Source organism: Hipposideros armiger, unplaced genomic scaffold, assembly GCF_001890085.2.
Source record: "Hipposideros armiger isolate ML-2016 unplaced genomic scaffold, ASM189008v1 scaffold_1116, whole genome shotgun sequence".
Taxonomy (NCBI): domain Eukaryota; kingdom Metazoa; phylum Chordata; class Mammalia; order Chiroptera; family Hipposideridae; genus Hipposideros; species Hipposideros armiger.
In genome coordinates this window covers 90733-110444 of record NW_017732466.1, presented here as the reverse complement: position 1 = coordinate 110444, position 19712 = coordinate 90733, and the positions used below count along the sequence as shown (strand labels likewise).

Genomic DNA, 19712 nt, shown 5'->3' with positions numbered 1-19712 from the left:
CTGGGGTACCGGGGGTGGGAGACGAGGGCCTGGGACAACCGGGAGGCCTACCCTGGGGTGGGGACGGGGAGCATCAGGGACTTGGGTCCAACAGCCACGTGACACCCGTGTCCTCCCCCAGGAAACACAGTGCTGCACATCCTCGTCCTCCAGCCCAACAAAACCTTTGCCTGCCAGATGTACAACCTGCTGCTGTCCTACGACGGGCGTGGGGACCGCCGGCAGGCCCTGGACCTGCTGCCCAACCACCAGGGCCTCACCCCCTTCAAGCTGGCCGGAGTGGAGGGCAACACTGTGGTGAGGGACACCTCCCCCCTGTGGTGAGGGACACCTCCCCCCAACTCCACGGTGTCCTAACGACCCTCATCCTATACCTTAGCCCTTTGAGGAAACAGATGTGAACACTCATCCCATTTTCAGATTAGAATTTCTTTTTCAGCCCGTCTCTCGTCCCCCGTCTTGCCCACTTTCTCTCCCCTGAGGTGTTGGGGGCTAATGGCGTCTAGGTTTCTCCCTGGGGTGGTTTGTAACGGCCACGTCCACCTACCCTTCCAGTCCACAGAAGAGCAGCTCTCCAGCCTCTCACCTCCTCTTTCCAAGCTCTGGAGGGAGTTATGGGGGACAGAGAGGAACACAGGGGACAGCATGTACAGGGGTCTTCTGCCCACAGGCTGGCTTTTCAGGGTCGCCGTCCTCCTAGACACACTGGTGCTCTGTGACCCCTCCCTTCACTTGCCCCCCCTGACTCAGCTCCCCCTCCCTCAGATGTTCCAGCACCTGATGCAGAAGTGGAAGCACAGCCAGGGGACATTCGGGCTGGTGACCTACACCCTCTACGACCTCACGGAGATCGACTCCTCAGGGGATGAGCCGTCGCTGCTGGAACTTATTGTCACCACCAAGAAGCGGGAGGTACGGGGATCTTCAGGTCAGAGAGCGACTGAGCAGGCATGTCAGGGTTTCTGAGCCACTTGTCCTGTTCTCCGCTGGCCGCAGGCTCGCCAGATCCTGGACCAGACGCCCGTGAAGGAGCTGGTGAGCCTCAAGTGGAAGAGATATGGGCGGCCCTACTTCTGCCTGCTGGGCGCCTTGTACGTGCTCTATATCATCTGCTTCACCATGTGCTGCGTCTACCGCCCGCTCAAGCCCAGGACGGATAACCGCACTCAGCCCCGGGACAACACCCTGTTGGAGCAGAAGCTACTTCAGGTGACACCCCAGGAGCAGCAGAGCTTTGGGGGCAGGGCCAGCTCTCTGTCCTTTGTCAGACTTGTATCACTTTCCTGTCCTACAACCCCCATCTCTCCCCTCTCCCAGGTCTCAAAAACATAGGCACAAACTCAAAATCCATGCCCACAGAAACACGTGTGCACTCAAAGGGCAGAGGTTGAGATGGCCAAACCCAGCGGGTTAAAAACAAGGGACAGTGCTTTCCATCGAGGGGCAGGTGGGGCAGATGCATGGGCGCCCTGAGTGCTGACCACGTCTTTTCCCCCAGGAGGCCTACATGACCAGCCAGGATGGCGTCCGGCTGGTGGGGGAACTGGTGACTATCATTGGTGCTGTGATCATCCTCATCTTGGAGGTGTGGTGGGGACAGGGTCTGGGGTGGGGCTGTCTGCCCCAAGGGCCCAGCCTGAGTCCCAGCTACAAGTGCCTTTGTTCTCTCCAGATCCCAGACATCTTCAGGGTGGGGGTCACTCGCTTCTTTGGACACACCATCCTTGGGGGGCCGTTCCACGTCCTCATGTGAGTCTCCTTCCTCTTGCCCCCATCCTGTCCCTCACTAGGGCTCTGGTCCCCTGAAGAACCTTAACCCCAGAGGTTCATTTCCTGTGAAGTGTGTGTGTGACCCTGTGTACTGAGCTTGCGAAGGCTGAATCGGACGGTGTGGGTCCTAGCTCAGTCACACGCTTGGTCTTGGGTCCCCAAGGAAGATCCCAGGCCCACGCTCACCACGCCCCTTTCTGCTCTCCCCGCAGCATCACCTATGCCTTCATGGTGCTGGTGACCATGGTGATGCGGCTCACCAACACCACCGGGGAGGTGGTGCCCATGTCCTTCGCCCTGGTGCTGGGCTGGTGCAATGTCATGTACTTCGCCCGAGGATTCCAGATGCTGGGCCCCTTCACCATCATGATCCAGAAGGTGTGTGCCTTGCCCCACGCTTCCCAGAGAAAGGTCCTAGAGAAGGGGCTGCGCGCATCTGCCAAGGGCCTGAGCATAGGGATCTCAGGTTTTGTGAGCCACACATGGTCTCCATTGCATATTCTTCTTTCCCTCCTCCTTTTCTTTCTTTCTTTTTTTAATCCTTTAAAAATGTAAAACCGTTCTCAGTTCAAGGGCCATACCAAAATAGACCATAGTTTGCCAACCTTGTCCTAGAGGGTGGAGCTGTGAGTTCTCAGGGTTAGACCCGCTAAGAGGCTTGAAGGGGCAGTGGCTCAAGTGACAGGTGTGATGTTCTCCCTCCCCTCTCCCCCCCTTCTAGATGATTTTTGGCGACCTGCTGCGATTCTGCTGGCTGATGGCTGTGGTCATCCTGGGCTTCACCTCAGGTAAATCATCCATTCAGGATGGGGGCCGTGGGAGGGGGAGGCTGGAGACTACAGGGCACAGAATGGCTCAGATAAGCTTGGGGGCAGGCAGGAGGGAAGGGAAAACTGGGAGCATGAGGGAGAAGTGGCTCCTGAGATCAGGAGGATGAGCCGTATAGAAAACAAGGCAACATAAGACACCAAAGTGTTGAGCGACGAAGGGCTGGGATGGTGCCATCGGAGGTGAGGGAAACCGGCAGAGGAGAGCTGGCTTGGTTCAGACATGTCCATGGTTACCCTCAACCTGGTAACTCTCACCCTCTTGGGTGGAGCAGCCTTCTATATCATCTTCCAGACGGAGAACCCCGATAAGCTGGGCCATTTCTACAACTACCCCATGGCACTGTTCAGCACCTTTGAGATGTTCCTCACCATCATCGATGGCCCCGCCAACTATGACGTGGACCTGCCCTTCATGTACAGCATCACCTATGCTGCCTTCGCCATCATCGCCACGCTGCTCATGCTCAACCTCCTTATAGCCATGATGGGCGACACTCACTGGCGGGTGGCCCATGAGAGGGATGAACTCTGGAGGGCTCAGGTGAGCCCCCTGGTGGCTGGGAGGGTTAGTGCTGAGGACATGGAATAATGCAAAGTGTGCAGGCGAACTGGATTAGCAATACCACCCAGCAATACTGGAATAGCTGAAAAGAATTCCTCGCGGTTTGCTCAAAAATTAAAACCTTAGTCTTTTCTAGAAGAATCAAGAAGAAATAAATCAAGAAATAAGGCTAAGAGGTGTGAAAGCAGCATTCAGTAAATTTTGTTTCTGAATTTAAAAGCCGGAGTATCACATCTTTTTGGCAATATTTAAGTCTTCAAAATTGGGCCCAGAAAAATTAGACATGTTAAAAATAATGCCACAAAAACTCCCTATAGTAGCAGAAACTATGTTCAGCCAGAGCATCATGATGGGGACAAAAGACCATTAAATGAATCAAATCATCATTTAAAAATATACATAGAAAATAATTTATCTCAACAAAATAACTTCAGCAAAATAAAAATGGAACTCCCCCAAATTGGATGGCACTTAACGGTGCTTTGTAGAAAATGGAGTTTAAAAAACCTAAACTAGCTAAATGGGGTTTTCTCAGGAAAACATTTTTCCATGCAAATGTACTATTAGATTTCTCCGTAGGATGCTTGCATTTATAAATGGTCTGGCTGTCTGTAGGGTCGAAATATCCTGTAGCCCTGAAGACCTCTCTTCTGTTTGCTTTGCTCACCTTCCTGTCCTCCTTGGAGTGAGGTCACTCAGCCTCTTGCATGGCCACCCTGGCATGAGCATGGGTGTTGTGGTCACTGGGCGAAGAACTGTGGGGTTCAGTGCCATTGACTCTCCCACAGAAGAGGGTCGACAAAGCTGCCACCACCATCGTCAGCTTAGGGGTGCAGTTTGTCACCTCTGGGAAATCATGAGCTCCTGCCTCTCCTAGCTGTTGCTTCAACTGTTATCCCTCTGCCCGGCACCGTCTCTTCTCCCTGCCCTTCCTCTCAGTCTGCACCCAGCCTTGTCTCTGACTTCCCTTTCTGTCCCCACACACAGGTCGTGGCCACCACGGTGATGCTGGAGCGGAAGCTGCCTCGCTGCCTGTGGCCTCGCTCCGGGATCTTCGGGCGAGACTACGGGCTGGGGGACCACTGGTTCCTGCGGTGAGTGACAGTGCAGGGCTGGGCAGCCTCTGCTCAGGCAACCTCCTGCTCCCAGGGGCCACCCCAGCAGCAGAGGAGGAAAAGGCCCGTTGTGCTGGGGATGGGTGCGGACAGGAGACAGGCGAAGTTGGGCATCAGTCCCCTGGCCTTGGGTACCTCTCAAGTCCTCTGCTCTCCACAGGGTGGAAGACAAACAGGACGTCAACCAGGAGCGAGCCCGGCGCTACGTACAGGCTTTCCACAAACGGGGCTGGGACAACGCAGACAAAGACTCAGACAGAGACTCTGAAAAACTGCAGCCACGCTGCCCCTCCGGCCCCAACCCGTCCCTCCCTACGCCCTCAGTGTCACAAAGCATGTCCCGCAGCAACACCCACTGGGGAAAACTTCGGCAAGGGACCCTGAAGACAGAACTGAGGGGGGTGGTGAACAAGGGTCTGGAAGAGGAGGGCTGGGAATATCAGATCTGAGCCTGTGCTCTGGCTTCGGTTCCCAGCAGTTGCTCTCATTTTCCTGGGAATGTTACAAAAAAGGAAACCAAACATACCTAGAGATCTAACCCTCCCAGGTCAAGCTGGGGAGGAGGAGAAGAGTTGGGAAGACCTGTGCCCCAGGTCTCCTCTACTCCTTCAGCTTCCGAGTGGAGGGAAAACCAAGGGGGTGGCCGGCGCCCCCTCTTTGGCTCTAATGAAGGCTCGCTGCACTGTCTGAGCAAAGCACTTTAAGGGCAGGCATCAGTCTGTACCCCAGTGTCAGAGCAGGAAGCGGGAGAGCCCTGCCCAGGGGCTCCCGAGAGTTGTGGGGGAGGCTTGTGGAGGACGTGTGTGAATGAGGGGACAGGTACCGCTCCGGGCGTGGGGAGAAGCTGGTGGAGTCTTGTCACCTTCTACCTTCCAATAAACTTGTTCCCTGCTCTGCGGTGTCACCTTCCCCAGCCTTTCCTTGCAGACTGAGGCCTCACCACACCTCCAACTTGCAAAATCCCTTCTTTCCCTTTAATATGGAGAGCGAGGGAGGGCAGGAAAGGGGCAGCGGGCAGGGGGAGGAAACCTCCAGAGGGTTGCTGCTGAGTGTTCAGGGCACGAGAGGCCACGATGGAGGCTGGCTCCTGTCGCCCACGTCCCTCCCGGGACCTGTGTCCGGGGCTGGGTCCTGAGCATCTTCCGTTCCCAGCTTCCTGCCAGGGCCTCAGACCTCCACTGAGCCTGGCTGCCTCAGGTGCCGCTGAAGGAGCTGGATGTTGTGCAGTAGCTTCTTCTGGTGGCCCGCAAGGGTGATGCCGAGGGCAGGCAGGTCTCTGGTGGGGAAGGAGTGGATTAAAGCTGGGCCGCCTTCGCCAGCATCCCCGGGCGCCCCGGCCCCCCTCTCCCTGCTTACTCCAGGCTGAGCTGAGCCACGTCACTGAAGGTGCAGAGGCCACACCGGGAGAAGTTGTCCTGGTAGCACTCCAGTCCAATGGCCGAAAGCCAGGCCCCAGGTGAGTCCAGAGAAGGGAAGTCCAGGGCCACAGGGTTCAGAAGGGCCTGCAACGGTCTAAGGGCAGGAGAAGCAGGCCGGTCAAAGTCCCCTCTTCCTCCTGGCCCCCACTTGCACCTCAGTTTTCTTCTTGGTTTGCATCGACCTCCCTGGCTTTCCCAGGCTCCAGCCCCAAGCTCCAGACCTGTCCTCGGGGCTCCCGCCGGCCTGCAGAGTGTCTGGCTTGCGGATCATCTTGTCAAACGCAGCCACCAGCTGGTCGAAGTGCGGCCGCTGGATACGGTCCTTCTGCCAGGTGTCCAGCATAAGCAGATGGAGTCCGGGAGGACAGCCTGGAGGCGGGGGCAGCCGGAAGTCCTGCTCTATTGCATTGAGCACCTGGGGGTTGGAGGAAGAATACGGTGAGGGGAAGCTATTGCAAGTGGAAAGGAGTCTATTGTTAGGTAAGAGGGTGGGCTGGGATCGGGGGGAGCAGGAGGTTCCAGTGGGGAAGCTTAAAAATACAGAAAACGACAGCCAGGAGATCTTAGGGTGGGAATGGATTAGTGAATGGAGGTCTTAGAATGTGCGAGTCTGTGGGGCTGGTGGGTCGGAGGGATCGGGGGGTGGGGAAATCAGCAATGTCTAGGTCAAGAGCTCACCTCCTGGTCACTCATGTCCCAATAGGGCCGTTCTCCATAACTCATCACTTCCCACATCACTATCCCAAAGCTCCAGACGTCACTGGATGTCGTATGCTTTCCGTGGGCAATGACCTCTGGGGCTGCCCAGCGTAGCATACAACCTGGGCCCTGAGAGGCAGGGGTTAGAAGTAACAACAGCGAGAACCCCAGCAACAGTCACATTTACTGAGCAACTACTTTGCGCTCAGACGTGAGTCAAGGGTTTCACGTCAAGCATCTATCTTAACCCTCATAACAACCCTGCAGGGTAGATGATATTGTCTCCATTGTACAGATGCAGAAGCTGAGGCATAGGGCAAAGTCAGAGCTTAGGGTGGCACGCTCGGGATTTGTATCCAGCTGCTCTGACTAGAATCTGTGGTCATTGGGGGAATGGCAGGAGGTGGTTCTAGGTTTTGGGGGTCTCCTGCCATCCCCAGTGGCACGGTTCCTGAATTCCTTCAATGTCCCCCTGGCTCCTATGCTGGATGAAGCACAGGTGAGCTCCAGGCCTTCCAACACAATGACAGGCCACCTCAGGTCCCCACCCCCGTTTCCGGCTCATCTCCCAGCACCAGATAAAGGATGCGGAGCCCCCGGGGTTGTGCTCTCACCTGAGGGCTGTGGCCAAGACGGGCCACTTTGCACACCAGGTGGCTGTTCACCAGCACACTGTGGGCAGACAGTGCACGGTGGACGAAGGCGAAGCTGGACAGGTACTGCATGGCCGCGGCCACTCCCCGCTGCATGGCCACCAGCTGCAGGCTGCTGAACTGGCCCTCCCGCTGCTGTGGGGCAGGGGTCAGAGGTCAGCAACGGGGTGGGGAACCTGGATGCAGACATCAGCATGAGAGGGCAAGGGGAGCTGGGACTCAGAAAATGGCCTGGGAACGACGGCTGAAGACCACCGCAGGTGGGCGCGAGGGGGAAAGGTATAGGGCTCTGCCTCCGGAACACCTGAGAACCCGAACGTCCCCAAGGTGGCACTGACCCTGAGGAAGCTGTCCAGGGGGCCCAGCTCCATGAGCTCCGTCAGCACCATGAGGGGTCGGCTCTTGGTGACCACGCCTTCCAGCCGCAGGATATTGGGGTGCTGGAACTGGCCCAGCAATGCAGCCTGGCCTAGGAAGGTCATCTGCAGGCTCTCGGCACCTCCGGTCCACAGGGCCTGGATGGCCACAGCTTGCTCCCGCCGTCCCCGGGGCTGCAGCCGGCCCCTGCACACTTCTCCAAAAGAGCCTGGGGGGGCAGGCACAGGCTGGGGGTGGGTGGTGGTCAAGGAAGGGCCGTGGGCTCACAGTGTCCTGCCGCCTTTACAAGAAATGCTGCTCAGCCGTCCCTTTGCCCCGACAATACCTGCCCCAATGACCTCCTCGATCTTGATATAAGCAGGGTCTACCTCCCGGGCCAATTCTCGGATGGCCTGGCAGGGGTCCTCGTATGTGGATGGGTCGATGTAATACTTCACCCCAAGCCCTGCAGGTGTATGGCGTGCATTAGGAGGCTGTGGTGCAAGGCTGGACTGCCCACAAACCACAGGCATGTCCTCTTACTTGCAAAGATGGTGCCAAGGAGCTCCCCCCAATCTTGGGGGAACCCAGCCTTGCCTGGTGTGCTCCTGGCCCGAGCCCCCAGCTTTTGTCTGTGCACCCTCCACCCCCACCCCCACCCGCCTCACCTGGGCTGCTGTACTGTTGCAGTTGCTCCGTGTAGCCTGTCCTACGCCGCTTCCTGAGAAATAAACCAGTGCCCGGGAATGACACTTCCATTTCCTCCCACTTCTGCCCCCGACGCAGGCTGCTGTCTAGCCAGGGATCTGTGCCGTGAGGGATACGGGGTCCAGGTCCCTCCTCCCCACCTCCACATGGGCTGGGTGGTGGGGGCTTGTGCAGCGGCCTGGAGGTCATGAGACAGAGTGAGAGGGGTGGGGACATGGCGGGAAGGGGCTCACCTCTGGAAGACAACAGCCAGCACGGTGATGGCTGCCAGCAGGAGGAAGGCCAAGGCCCCCAGGATGGACCCAATCACCAAGGAGAGGCGCTCCGGAAGCTGGGCAGACAGCTCACCTGAGGAACCAGCCGCCCAGGGCCACAGGTGGGCAAGGCCTCGCATAAGCACGCACCCACCCACCCACAGACCCAACAGTCAGGGCTCAGCCACCAGCTCCCTGCGCACAGTCTCTGGTCTGGAGGGTTCTGAGAGAGGGTGCAAGGCCTGGGAGGCCCCTGGGCCTCTCCTCCTCCAGTGTCTCCCCCTCCATCCAGGCTTCCTCTCACCTTGAGGCAGCGTCTGGAAATAGACCTTGCCCCCGTAGGGGCCGTGGCCTGAGGCAGTCCTCGCCCGCACCTGGAAGCCATAGATGTGGCCGGGGCTCAGCTGTGTCACAGTGGCCGTGTTGGTCTCGCTGGTCAGGGTGAAGGAGTGGGATTCGTCTTCGGCCTGGGGGTGACAGCCACTCACTCCCTGCCGGCAGGCCCCAGCCCTTCACCTTTGCCCCTGCGCCTCAGGCTTCCGGGACCTCCCGCCTTCCCCAGGGCTGCTGCGCACCTGTCCCGATCCCACCACCTCTAGCCCCGCTGTAGGGCACTGCAAGCTCCCCCCAGCACCCCCCACCTGGTCATAGTAGCGCAGCTGATAGTCCAGGATGTTCCCGTTGGTCTGATCTGGCTGCGGCCAGGACACCGTGATGCTGTTCGGTGCCCTGCTCACCTGGTGCACCGCAGGGACTGCAGAGGGAACTGGGGTAGGGAATTAGTAAGGGGGTTTCCGGGGACCAGGAGGCAGGAGTGGGGGAGAGGTCCTAAGGAGGCGATGTAAGGCCTGAGGTGGAGGAAAACGCTCACCGGCATGGCTGGTGCTGACATTAATGGCTGCAGCCTGCGGAGGATCGGGGCTGAGTTCTGACACCCCGTTGACGGCCTGCACCTCCAAGATGTAGGGTACGTGTGCCCGGAGCCCTCCGACTAACACTCGGCTCTCAGTCAGGCCCCTCTGGCGGGGGTCGAAGTGCACCTCGTCCCTGCAGCGGCGGCAAGCGCCCCCGCTCCCGGGCTCCTGGGGGCTTCCGCACTCCTTGCACACGACGTTGAAGAGCAGGTCCCCTCGGCCCCCCAGCTCCTGGGGCAGGCGCCAGTGCAGCATGAGCGCTGAGCCTTGCACCTCAAACCAAAGCTCCCGGGGAGCCGAAGGCGGGCCTGGGAAGGCGGGGCGGGCGCGGCGGGGAAGGGCCAAGAAGGAGGGCGTTAATAGGGTGGGAGTGATTGAGGCAGGGAGGAGGCAGAGGAGGAGACAGAAAGAAAGGGGTGGGGCCAGAAAGCCGAGGCGGGGAGGAGGAGGCAGGTGGGCCAGGGAGACGGGAATGCAGCGCAGATGGGGGAGAACACCGAGAACACGGGAGAAAGAGAAGCCACCACCGATGCAAACCAGCCCCACCATGTGCCCTCAGGACCCTCACCTTCTGGCCCCACCCCCAGCCTTGTTTCTACCTCTGGAGCAGGTGGGAGGACTCACCAGTGCAGGGGGCCTCTGGAGGGTCGGAGCTGGCCCGGTAGAAGCCCCCGAGGCAGGAGCAAACGGGGGCCGCAGGGTCAGAGGCGTGGCTGCGGGCGGGGCACGGTGAGCAGGGGGCATTCCCGGACAAGGCTTTGTAGGACCCCTCAGGGCAGGCTGAGGGGCAGAGTGGGGGCTTAGCTCGCTTCCCCGGACCCTCTGCGGAGCCCCACACACCTGACAAAGGGCGCGTTTCTCCTTTCTTCCCGAGATGGAACCCTCACCCCTCTCTCCCTCTTCCCCTCCCTCAGGCAGAGATTGGTCTGCCATTTCTCTGGGGGTGGAATTGCATTTCCACTGATGGAAAAAGCGAGGTGGGCGGGGGATACGGGCAGGCCAAGCGCCGGATGTAGGTGTCTGTAGGCTTGATTGCATAACCTGCCAATGCAGAGGCCTCCTGCGGCCCCACCTGCAGCAGAATCGGTCTCCTGAGTCTAAAGCCGGGACCCACACTGCGTTCTACCTGCACCTGGTCTCACCTGCCCCGGGATGACCTCACCCCAAATACAGGGCAAGTGCGGACAAAGGACCAAATCCCAAGCTAACCCAGGCGTTCAGCTCCCCTTGCTCTCCATCACGTCTCATGCCTGCAGCCCTAAGAGCTTCAGCAATGGCTGTGGAAGTCTCCAGAAGGTTTTGGAAATTTTAGAGTGGATGAGAGCAAGTTTGCGTGCTTTAGGAAATAAATCTGGAGAAAAACAGGAGTTCATTCCTAAAATAGCTTATTCCTGACCTTTTGGGGACAAAAAAAATGAAGCTACCCTGGGGTGTTCAGGAAAGGGGCCCAAAGGTCGAGGCAGGTGGGAAGGTCCTGCGCAAGCGCAAGGGGACGGGATCTCACCTTGGCAGGCCTTGTCTCCACGCGCAGGCTGGTGCCCGGGCTGGCAGCGGCAGCCCCCGACAGCTACCATCCACTTGCCTTCCCCATTGCAGTGCAGCCTGGGGGGGCTGCTGCCTGCCTGGCCCCCACCGCCATCGTCCTCTGGCTCTGCATGAGCCACACAGGTGCCCACGGCGGCCACCAGGGAGGCCCCACCGGCCCCACTGGCCTGTGTCTCAGGGAAGGAGGCGAAAGTGCGGAGCACGGAGGGGCAGGCATGGGAGAAGAGCTTGACGGCCACGAGAGCCAAGCAGGCCCCAGTATCCTGGAAGGCCACGTAGAAGCCACGCTGGGTCAGGGGGCCGAAGCTTCGCTCTTTGACGTTCAGCTGCAGCCCAGCCCGAGGCCCGGTCCCCCCGTGGGGTCCCACCGCCCAGGCCGAGGCGGCAGGGAAGCTCTCATCTGCTGCAATGGTGTCCACCTTGGTCCAGCGTTTGAGGTGCCAGGCTGAAACACTGTCGGGGCCGTCGGGTTCCTCAGCTTGCCGGTAGTAAAGTGTGAAGGTCTCACGGCAGGTGCCGCCTGCCACACCCAGGCTGGAGCACGCCCGCACGGAGAAGTGGAGTCGGATGTGTGCCCTCTGGGCACCTCGCCGCTCCACAAAGTGTGTCTGCAGCCAGTTGTCCTGCCCGGTGCCTGGCGGGGCCCCTGCCACGTGGCAGGCCTCGAAGGTCCGAGTCAGGCGTCGCTGGTCGTCCAGGACGCTCACTTCATCCCACTGCAGGGAGGGGAGGGCGGGGAGACCATGTTAGCTGCCCAGGGCTTGGAGGGTGCAGGAAGTTGGGGGCGGGGGATATCTCTTCCACTGAGATTTAAAGGTAATGACATGCAAAGCAGAGTGATGATACCCCAAAGTCCTGTTCCTCTGGAGGAAGGAGTGTTATTCCAGTAGCCCCTACCCAGGGTTTCCTTCTACACGCTAGGGAGCAGGGTGAGGGAGAGGGTGATGGGTTCAGAATGCAAGAGCGACACTCACCCCGCCTGGTGGGAAGGTGAGCCAGCCAATCTCAGATGTCTCTCCAGCGGTGTCCAGCAATACCTCTGCCCGGGGATAAGAAGGGGCATGCAGGGGCCAAGGCTCCCTCCAGCTCTGCTAACTCCCAACCCATGCCCAGGAGGAAAAAAAGAATTTCCCTCCCTGGTCCATTTAATTCAGCAGCGGGAGGACAGCTGTCCACGGAGAGCCTTTCTCTGAAAGCGTCCCCACTCCTTTCCCCCGTTTGATGTCTTCCCTCTTTTCTGCCTTTTCTGAATCGCTCCCATCTCCTATCCATGCTGGGTCTCTACTGGTAGGTGGCGGTTCTCCGGTGCCCCCACCCTCTTACCTTCCAGTGCCAGAACGGAGGACACCAGGACCAGCACCCAGAGACTGCACACCATGCCCGCCACTCCGCTCCCTGACCGGGCAGCACCCTCAGCAGCCATGGGGCATCTTCGGGGCTCCCACCATCGCTCTGGCCACCACCCTGCTCCCAGGCAGGGCGGCTACTTCACAAGACTGGGGCCGGCACAAAGCTTGCTTCCTAGGGAGACAGAGGACCAGAAGACACCGGTGGGAGGTAAACGCATTGCTTCATAGATGGCCCAGGCTCCAAAACCTGACCCTGTGTCTCCTGATAGAGCTCTCAAATTGTCCCAGCATCAACCATAGGGTGACAGCCAGCAGGGACCTGACTCTCTCCTGACCTGTACCAAGTCCACCATCTTGGAAGGCCATATTGCTGGGTCACTCCCTCCCTACATTTGTTCCTCATGACCCTTCCTTTAGAGCACAGGGGAGTTAGTTCTGGGCCCATCTCACCCTTTTCTTCTGGAAGGAGCTATTCTAATTCTTTCTCTTCATTGACTCACTTCTCTTCCTCCTACAGCCACCCTGTATTGGAAGTCGGGAGATTCTTCTCAAAGTAAGTGGGTTAAAAGCTACTACTTTCCTGGGGGCACACGATCCACCCTCCCCAACACCCCTGGATACTCTAGACATTTCAGAGAGGCAGTGAAGCGTGAGGGCCTGCGGAAGGAGAGCTGTGGGTTACCATGAAACTGATGATGCAAAGAGAGCACAGGCGTAAAGATTCCATCTGAGAGAGAGTCAGTATCGAGAAGGGAGAGAGCTCTGTGGGTCTGGCCTGCCTACATTTCATTAACAAAGGTCCTCTCTCCACAAGGGACACATCCCCCCCCCCCAGGGCTTACAGAAAAACAAATGCATGGCTTAAATACATGCAAAGATGCTCCTAGATTGCTCACCAGGAAAGGAAGTCACGTTGCAACAACAGTGACATGCTATTTTGTCCTCTGAGATTAATAATGCAGTGGGTTGGAGATGGTGTGGAAAAATAGGCTCTCTTACATTCGCTGGGCTTACAAGTTCAAAATGGAATATCCTCTTGGAAGGACAACTGGTGACGTCTGTCTAGCAGCTTCACTTCGAAGAATCTGTCCTTCGGGTAGCGTATCCTTGCATCTGTTTGCACAGATGTTCAAACAAGGATATCCACTGCAATATTGTTTATAAAGAAAAAGACTGTAAAGTAACTATTCATCTTTAGTTAGAAGATAGTTTACAGGGAAGTAGAATACAGCATAGGGAATATAGTCAATAATATTATAATAGCTATGCATGGCGTCAGATGGGTACTGGACTTATGGGGCCAGTATGTTGTACACCTGGGGCGAATATGATATTGCATGTCAACTGTAATTGAAAAAATTTTTTAAATTATAAAAAAAATTATGGCGCCACCTTCAAAAGGAACAGGGCTACTGTTTACGCACTGATATGAAAATAATTTCCAAGTGAAAGTCCGGTGCAGAACAGTATAAAGCACGTTCCCGACTGGTAATTTAAGGACATACATATCTGGGACAGGACGGGAGCTGGTGCGAGGGAGACTCTCTCTTACTGTATTCCCTTTAATTTTTGCATTTTAAAAACCTAGCATATTTAATTGAAACCTCTTTTCAATTAAATCACTTATTGATTAAAAATTGCTTTAACTCTGTAGGTAATTAATTGGTTAGTAAAAATGAGTCGACGTACTATTCATGCTCCCAGAATGATTTCTCCAACTATGTAACAAGCTACCCTTTTCTATCAAACGCCCCCAAGCCTTTAGACGAACACACTGCAGGCCCCAAGCACGTGACTGGGAGGCATGGCGACCTCAGGGTCACAGGGACAACAAACAGGCTCAGGCCTCCTTTTGCTCCTTGGTCTAGAGATTAGTGGTGACCTATCTCTTTCCTGGTGACTGAGTCTCAAAAGTCCGTGAGCTGCATGGTTAAGAGCAAGGGATTGCATTTATTTCTGTGGAGAAGAAAATAGGAGGCACGTTGCTCAAAAGGCACAGGACCGAGAGTAAAAAAGAAAAAAAGAGAAAAAGAAAGCAAGCCAGCTGAAAGTTGGAACCCGTTTCCTTCTGGATATTTGTGGTTTTGTGATCCATCGCTGAAAACGACATGTTTCACAGTGAAGCTAAAATCAATCTATTACACTATATTTAACTTTGATGAATATGAAAATCATGATCTAATTTCTACTAATCTATTTTTTTCCCCCCTGGTAATGCTGGCTATGCTGTAAGATGATGCCTTCAGTGTTATCTCCACGTGGTTATCATGAAAAGGTACCGTTTCTACATCTGTATGGGCTGATGTGTGGTGGGTATCTGCCTACTAGCTGCTGAAATTTACCTTTCATGCTTCTATAGAACCCTATGTGTGAAATAGAGAGAGTTCAACTTAGGGCATATGGAGGCAAGAAAAAACATTTCCAGATCATCACACTGTACACCTTTAAACTCACGCAATGCTATATGTCAACTATAGCTCAATAAAGCTGGAGAGGGGAAAAAAAAAAGCATTTCCATAGGGCAAATTATTCCTAAAAAACATAGGTTCTTTGTCAATACTGTCCCAAATGCTACTAGAATTATTCACAGATTCAATACATGCTTCCAAGAAAGACAGGGAGATCATGAAGTGAAAAGCATGGCCCCATCACCAAGGGCTGTTTAATAAATATCCTGATGTAACTCACATTGTAGGCGAACTCCCCAAAGTCTCAATGGCTTAACTTAGAGACATGTCTGACACACCAAAGCTGACCAGATTCTGTCCAGAGCTAGGGTCTTTAGGGACGGTCTTATCAAGAACTGAAATGCCAGCAACAAGTCTTGAAACAATGAAAGCTATTATACCGTTAGCTCAGCAGATATTCCTTAAATAGCCTCTTTCAGTCAGAGCATGGATGGATTCCGGAATAGAAACTATAAGCACAGTGTTTTCCTAAACTGATAACTAGACAAATAATCATGGAGAAGGCATAATAAACATGTTAGATACATCTCATTGACTGTTTTGAAGGGCAGCAAAATATGAGAGAAAAGGCCCACTGCAGATATGATCAGCTGTGCAGCAATGGAACATTCTAGAAGATGAGGATTGGCAAAGCATTTGCTTTGATGACCCATAATACAAGTAACACGGTGGCTTGTGGCTATTATAGGGCGTGCATGCATAGCTTCAGCAGGCATCTTAATGACAACATGAAGCTGGCCTCTCTCCAGAAGTTCCAGAAAAGAGCAAAAGCAATTATGAAAGGTAAAGCCACTCAGCTTCTGTTGTCAAGAGGAATCAGAAAGAAAAGAATAAAATGGAGACCTTGCCTGTGGATTGCCACTTCAGTCATCTTCAAAATTTTTACAAAGAACAAAGATATTCATTAAAAATAAATGGTTGAAGACCATAAAGGACCCAGACGTGTCCTTTTGCTGTTTGATGAGGACATAGTTTAGATTTGGATCCAGAAGACTGAAGGTGATAAACAGGTTCCTTCCGGAAAAAAAAAAAAATTGTGGCTGAGTGAGACGAAGCAGTTAGGTCAGTTCTCACTTATCAAACGAACCAGATAAATTCAGATATATATTTTTTTAATAGATAGAAGACATCTGAGTGTATCTATGGCTAAAATAAAAATATGGTAAGAGGAAAATTTATTAAGTCAGTTCTCACTTATCAAGCAAACCAGATAAATTCAGATCTTTTTTTTTTTTTAATAGATAGAAGACATCTGAGTGTATCTCTATGGCTAAAATAAAAATATGGTAAGAGGAAAATTTATTAATCTATGAAAGAAATTGCTGTCAACTAATTCCTACCACTGCAGATTCTTTTGAGACAAGTTTCACAGGCAGAAATACAAGTGACAAGAACAGGGCTGCTCTATGCACATGCCTGAAATACTAAACGAGCAGGAATTAGAACTTGTTTTCAAAGGTGCCTTCAGTGGCTGAGGACTAGGACATCTTTTGGCATTTGGTCCAGGAGTGCACTCTGAGAGCAACCAAACCCATCCCTAGGGCCACACGGCCACATGGAGGGGAAAGGCCTCTGCAAGGCGGGGTCCCTTGCTCGTCTTTGTCACCTGCTTCAGATCCCTCTGTCTTCTCCAACTCGTGAAAGAAATTGGCAAGTGTTTAGAAACCCTCTAACCCATGAAAGAGCAGAAAACTTATCTTAATCAGGAAAATGTCCCAATTTCAGATGTGTACATGCTTTTAAAATATAAAACACCAGAAGCAGCAGAAATGTGGATGAAAAAAGATAGCTCAGAAAAATGAGACTGAATAGACAAAGTTTCCTATGACAAAAGTTGCATCCTGTGACTTCCCTTTTTTGTTTCTCTTTCTCGGCTCCTTTTCTGGATATATCACTTTATATCTTTTTCATACAGTAGAGACATTTACATTCACAAGCCTGCTACATCTCTTCGGTTTACAAAACTATGACAGTTTCTCAGGCATCAGGATTGTATTTTGTTTTCAGAAACTGGCAAAGATTAAAGATATGTTGAATCTCATCTTATAAATCACAGCTTATGAGTTCAGTTATCTATAAAAATGCAAGGTTTAAAAAGGAGTACATCTGTAAGAATTTTACAAGTTCACTGTGCTCAACTCAAAATGCTAAATATGATAATTTTTATGAACAAACCAAGCTGACTTAATATAGTTTATGCACTTCAATCCACAAAGTGAATTTTTAAAAATTAAGTAATATAAGCCAAATAAGCTGGGAAGGAAATATGGCAGAAGATACATCAGGCCATTCAAATTGGTTACTATAGAAGGAGGTAGACAAGCAGAAAGGAGGGGCGAGGTTATTAACTTTGTCTTACACATATTTAAATTGTTTTTCTTGTTACAGTGAGCATACCTTATTTTTATAATTAAAATAAAATCTCATCTTTAAAATCTAAACAAAAAAGGGAAATATTTATAATATAAAACTTAGACTAGTATAGCATATATTTTATCCCCCCCCCATCCTCCCTGTAAGTTTCAAAATCTCTAGAATTTTTCATCTATAAGAAAAAAGCAGAGATGGAGAGGTAGTATTAGTTGCTGGTTATCAAATGAGCAAAAATAATGTCAACCGCAAAAGCAAAAGAACTTTCATCCCTGGATTTCCTTTAAGCTTCTCTCCCAAGAAGTTCAAGTTGTCTCACTGATAACATCACGTTTCTCTTACAGGATGTCAAGCACAGAAGTGTGACTTCAAAGGGAAAGAGACGACCAGAGGGGACTGGGCACCCAGGACACACATAGGAGGGGCACTGCTGCAAACTGAGCCCAGACAGGAACATTCAATGAACAAAGTAGGTTGTGGGGGACAGCGGCGTGAGGAGAAGGTCTCAAGGGCAAAGGGGACGATGGTTTTGTGTCTGGCGTGGTTGCTGAGCTGGTCCTCACACCTGTTAGCCACAGGGTCAGTGTGGGAGGGGTCAGGACCACAGGCCCTGCCCTCTGTCCTGTTCTGCAGCTGTTAAACGCCCAGGAAATTCCAGTGTAATCCTTGCTCAGCTTAATGCTGCAGCCTCTCCCTTTAATCTTCACCTTGGACATGGTCTCAGAAGCTCTCTCTTGGAGCTCTGGCCTCCTGCCTTGAAAAGGATCCCATTGGCCTTTACAGTGGCATCCAGAGCAGACAGTGAGGAGGTGGCTGTCCTGTGGCACGTTAGCCCCTCTGCCCTGGCTGGAGAAGGCAATGTGTGGATTACCTAGTAGAAGACAGCCCTGGGTCTCCTGAGGCCTCCAGTCCCTGAGAATGTACCCCTGAGTACACAGATGCTGTCAAATGTGCCTCCCTCCCACTGGAGAGCTGGGAGAGGCTCTTAAGATACAGGCAGTGTCTGGGTTTGGCCAGACAGCCACTTAGAATGAGCCACTCCGGCTGTGCACTGACTGGGGACATGCGTGGCTCTGGAAAAGAGCATAAGGGAGGGTGTTGGGGCAGTCGGTACACGTGCATGAAGGATGAGTAAGTGGAAGATTGTGGAAGGATGCCCATGAGCGCCAGGACCAGTGCCTGGGAGAGCAGGTGTGAGAGTGTGAGGGAGTGTATATGAGGTGCGATGGTGTGGAGCAGGACGGTGGGTCCTGGGAGGTGTGTGTGTGCAAACATGCACATCAATGCAGAACCCAAGTGGTCCTCCGACTCCCATGAGCCCTCACCCTGGGTCTTTCCCTACTCCACCCCTAGTCTGCCTGTTAACTGCTCTCTGCCCCCAGGAATTGCATCTGCAGAAACACCTGGGTTGAGAGGCGGAGATAAGCAGGGAAGTCAAGAAAGCCTGCCCAAAGCCCCCCAACGCCTTCCATCCCCCTCCCACCTAGTGAGGAGTGTTGTGTGGACACAGGGGCCAGGGCCTAGCTCAGAAGATGGTGATGCGCTGGGGGAGAGAGCAGCTGGCCCGGAGGAGGAATGGTCCTGCCTTTCCCATGCTCAGCCCATCACTGCCTGTTGTTCCCCAGCATCCTGGTGACAGCCGTCACTGCCAGCCATCTTCTTGCATCCTGAATGAACCAACAGACTTCAAAGGAGTCCTCCTCCCTAACCTTCCTGGGATGAAAAGGTCCATTGCCCTGTAGGAGCCCAGTGGCCCCTCTGAACAGTACTCAGCATGTCTCAGTCCTCCAGGGCCACATTACTTGGACAATTGCCCTGCAGTGCCCCCAATCCAATGGCCCCTTTCCCATTGAACGGGCATCTCTGCTTCCAGAGCCTGAGTCAAGTTCCCCTGGCGGTGGAGGACCTGGCCCAGGTTAACTGATTGGGAACAGGACCAGCCGCTTCTCTCCACGGGCACTGCCAGGGACATTACAACATCGGCTATGCTGGGCTCTCGCCAGCTCCCCCAGGGATGGGAGGAGAGAGGGTACCAGACAGCCAAGATTGGTGGGTGGGGGTGTGGGGCCGCCAGGGCCAAGCTCCCAGACGGAAAGAGAGGGGGCGGGGCTGGGGCAGTAGCAAACAGTAGACTTTGGTGCAACTTGGGGAGCACGAACCAAGCCTTCCCGCCACCCCCAGGCTTACCTGTGGTGGTGGGGGTGGGGAGCAGGAGGCCGTGGAAGCTGGGGGGCAGGTGTGGGATTAACGTCCTTGCTCCTCCCAGGTCCACCACACTTGGAGAGATGCCACTGGCGGGGTGGGCAACCCCCTTCAGAAGGCTGGGAGCCCGGCCTCGGCAGGGGACCCCTATAACAGGACACCCTGCATCAGAGCCCGAGGAGTGTCTCTGCAAACAGTGGGGATCCACGTAGCAAGGGTAATGGGGGTGTGAATGAGGCTGCTCAGCGGGGACGGCGGAGCCAGGTGGACCAGTTCCACACTCCTCATGAACCCCGCTCTCGCCCTGGGAGGGGTACTCGGCACTCCCCCCAAAAGGCCCCCCGAGGACCTGCAGAGGCCCTGTCTGGAGGGCCCCTCTACTTTTGCAAACCTTAATCCCTCTGTCCCCAGGCACACCGCCCCCCCCCTCCACCCCCGACTCTCCAACACCGCCGGCGACCCCCGGGCTCACCTGACCGTCGGCCGCAGGCTCGGCAG

General features: G+C 54.3%; 2 protein-coding genes and 1 long non-coding RNA gene across 5 annotated transcripts in view; 2 read left to right on the top strand and 1 right to left on the bottom strand.

Moving 5' to 3' along the window:
* Positions 1-4752, top strand: part of TRPV6 (transient receptor potential cation channel subfamily V member 6) — a 14526-nt gene extending 9774 nt beyond the window's left edge. Inside the window, exons 5-14 of the mRNA XM_019632309.1 lie at positions 122-297; positions 766-912; positions 997-1209; positions 1499-1585; positions 1673-1749; positions 1983-2148; positions 2492-2558; positions 2873-3141; positions 4150-4256; positions 4438-4752. Of these exons, the coding sequence (XP_019487854.1) occupies positions 122-297; positions 766-912; positions 997-1209; positions 1499-1585; positions 1673-1749; positions 1983-2148; positions 2492-2558; positions 2873-3141; positions 4150-4256; positions 4438-4726 (1598 nt within the window). The 3' untranslated portion in view covers positions 4727-4752. The remainder of the gene's footprint in view (positions 1-121; positions 298-765; positions 913-996; positions 1210-1498; positions 1586-1672; positions 1750-1982; positions 2149-2491; positions 2559-2872; positions 3142-4149; positions 4257-4437) is intronic.
* Positions 4753-5420: 668 nt separating this feature from the next.
* Positions 5421-19712, bottom strand: EPHB6 (EPH receptor B6). 3 transcript variants are annotated; one of them, XM_019632288.1, is made up of 18 exons: positions 19687-19712; positions 19200-19361; positions 12149-12346; positions 11800-11864; positions 10785-11541; positions 9905-10060; positions 9238-9588; positions 9008-9132; positions 8671-8833; positions 8346-8460; positions 8073-8125; positions 7751-7870; positions 7386-7633; positions 7009-7182; positions 6374-6523; positions 5917-6110; positions 5634-5789; positions 5421-5553 (listed from the first exon to the last, which is right to left on the bottom strand). In XM_019632288.1, exons 3-18 carry the CDS (start codon positions 12246-12248, stop codon positions 5445-5447), a joined length of 3036 nt encoding a protein of 1011 aa, XP_019487833.1. In that variant the 5' UTR covers positions 12249-12346; positions 19200-19361; positions 19687-19712; the 3' UTR covers positions 5421-5444. The 3 variants fall into 3 exon arrangements, with proteins under 3 accessions (XP_019487833.1, XP_019487836.1, XP_019487834.1); XM_019632291.1 differs by lacking the exon at positions 19200-19361; XM_019632289.1 differs by lacking the exons at positions 19200-19361; positions 19687-19712 and adding an exon at positions 13071-13164.
* On the top strand, positions 14009-19165 carry LOC109376391 (uncharacterized). The gene is made up of 3 exons (XR_002122730.1): positions 14009-14449; positions 17357-17481; positions 18638-19165. It is a non-coding gene; the product is annotated as an uncharacterized LOC109376391 (long non-coding RNA).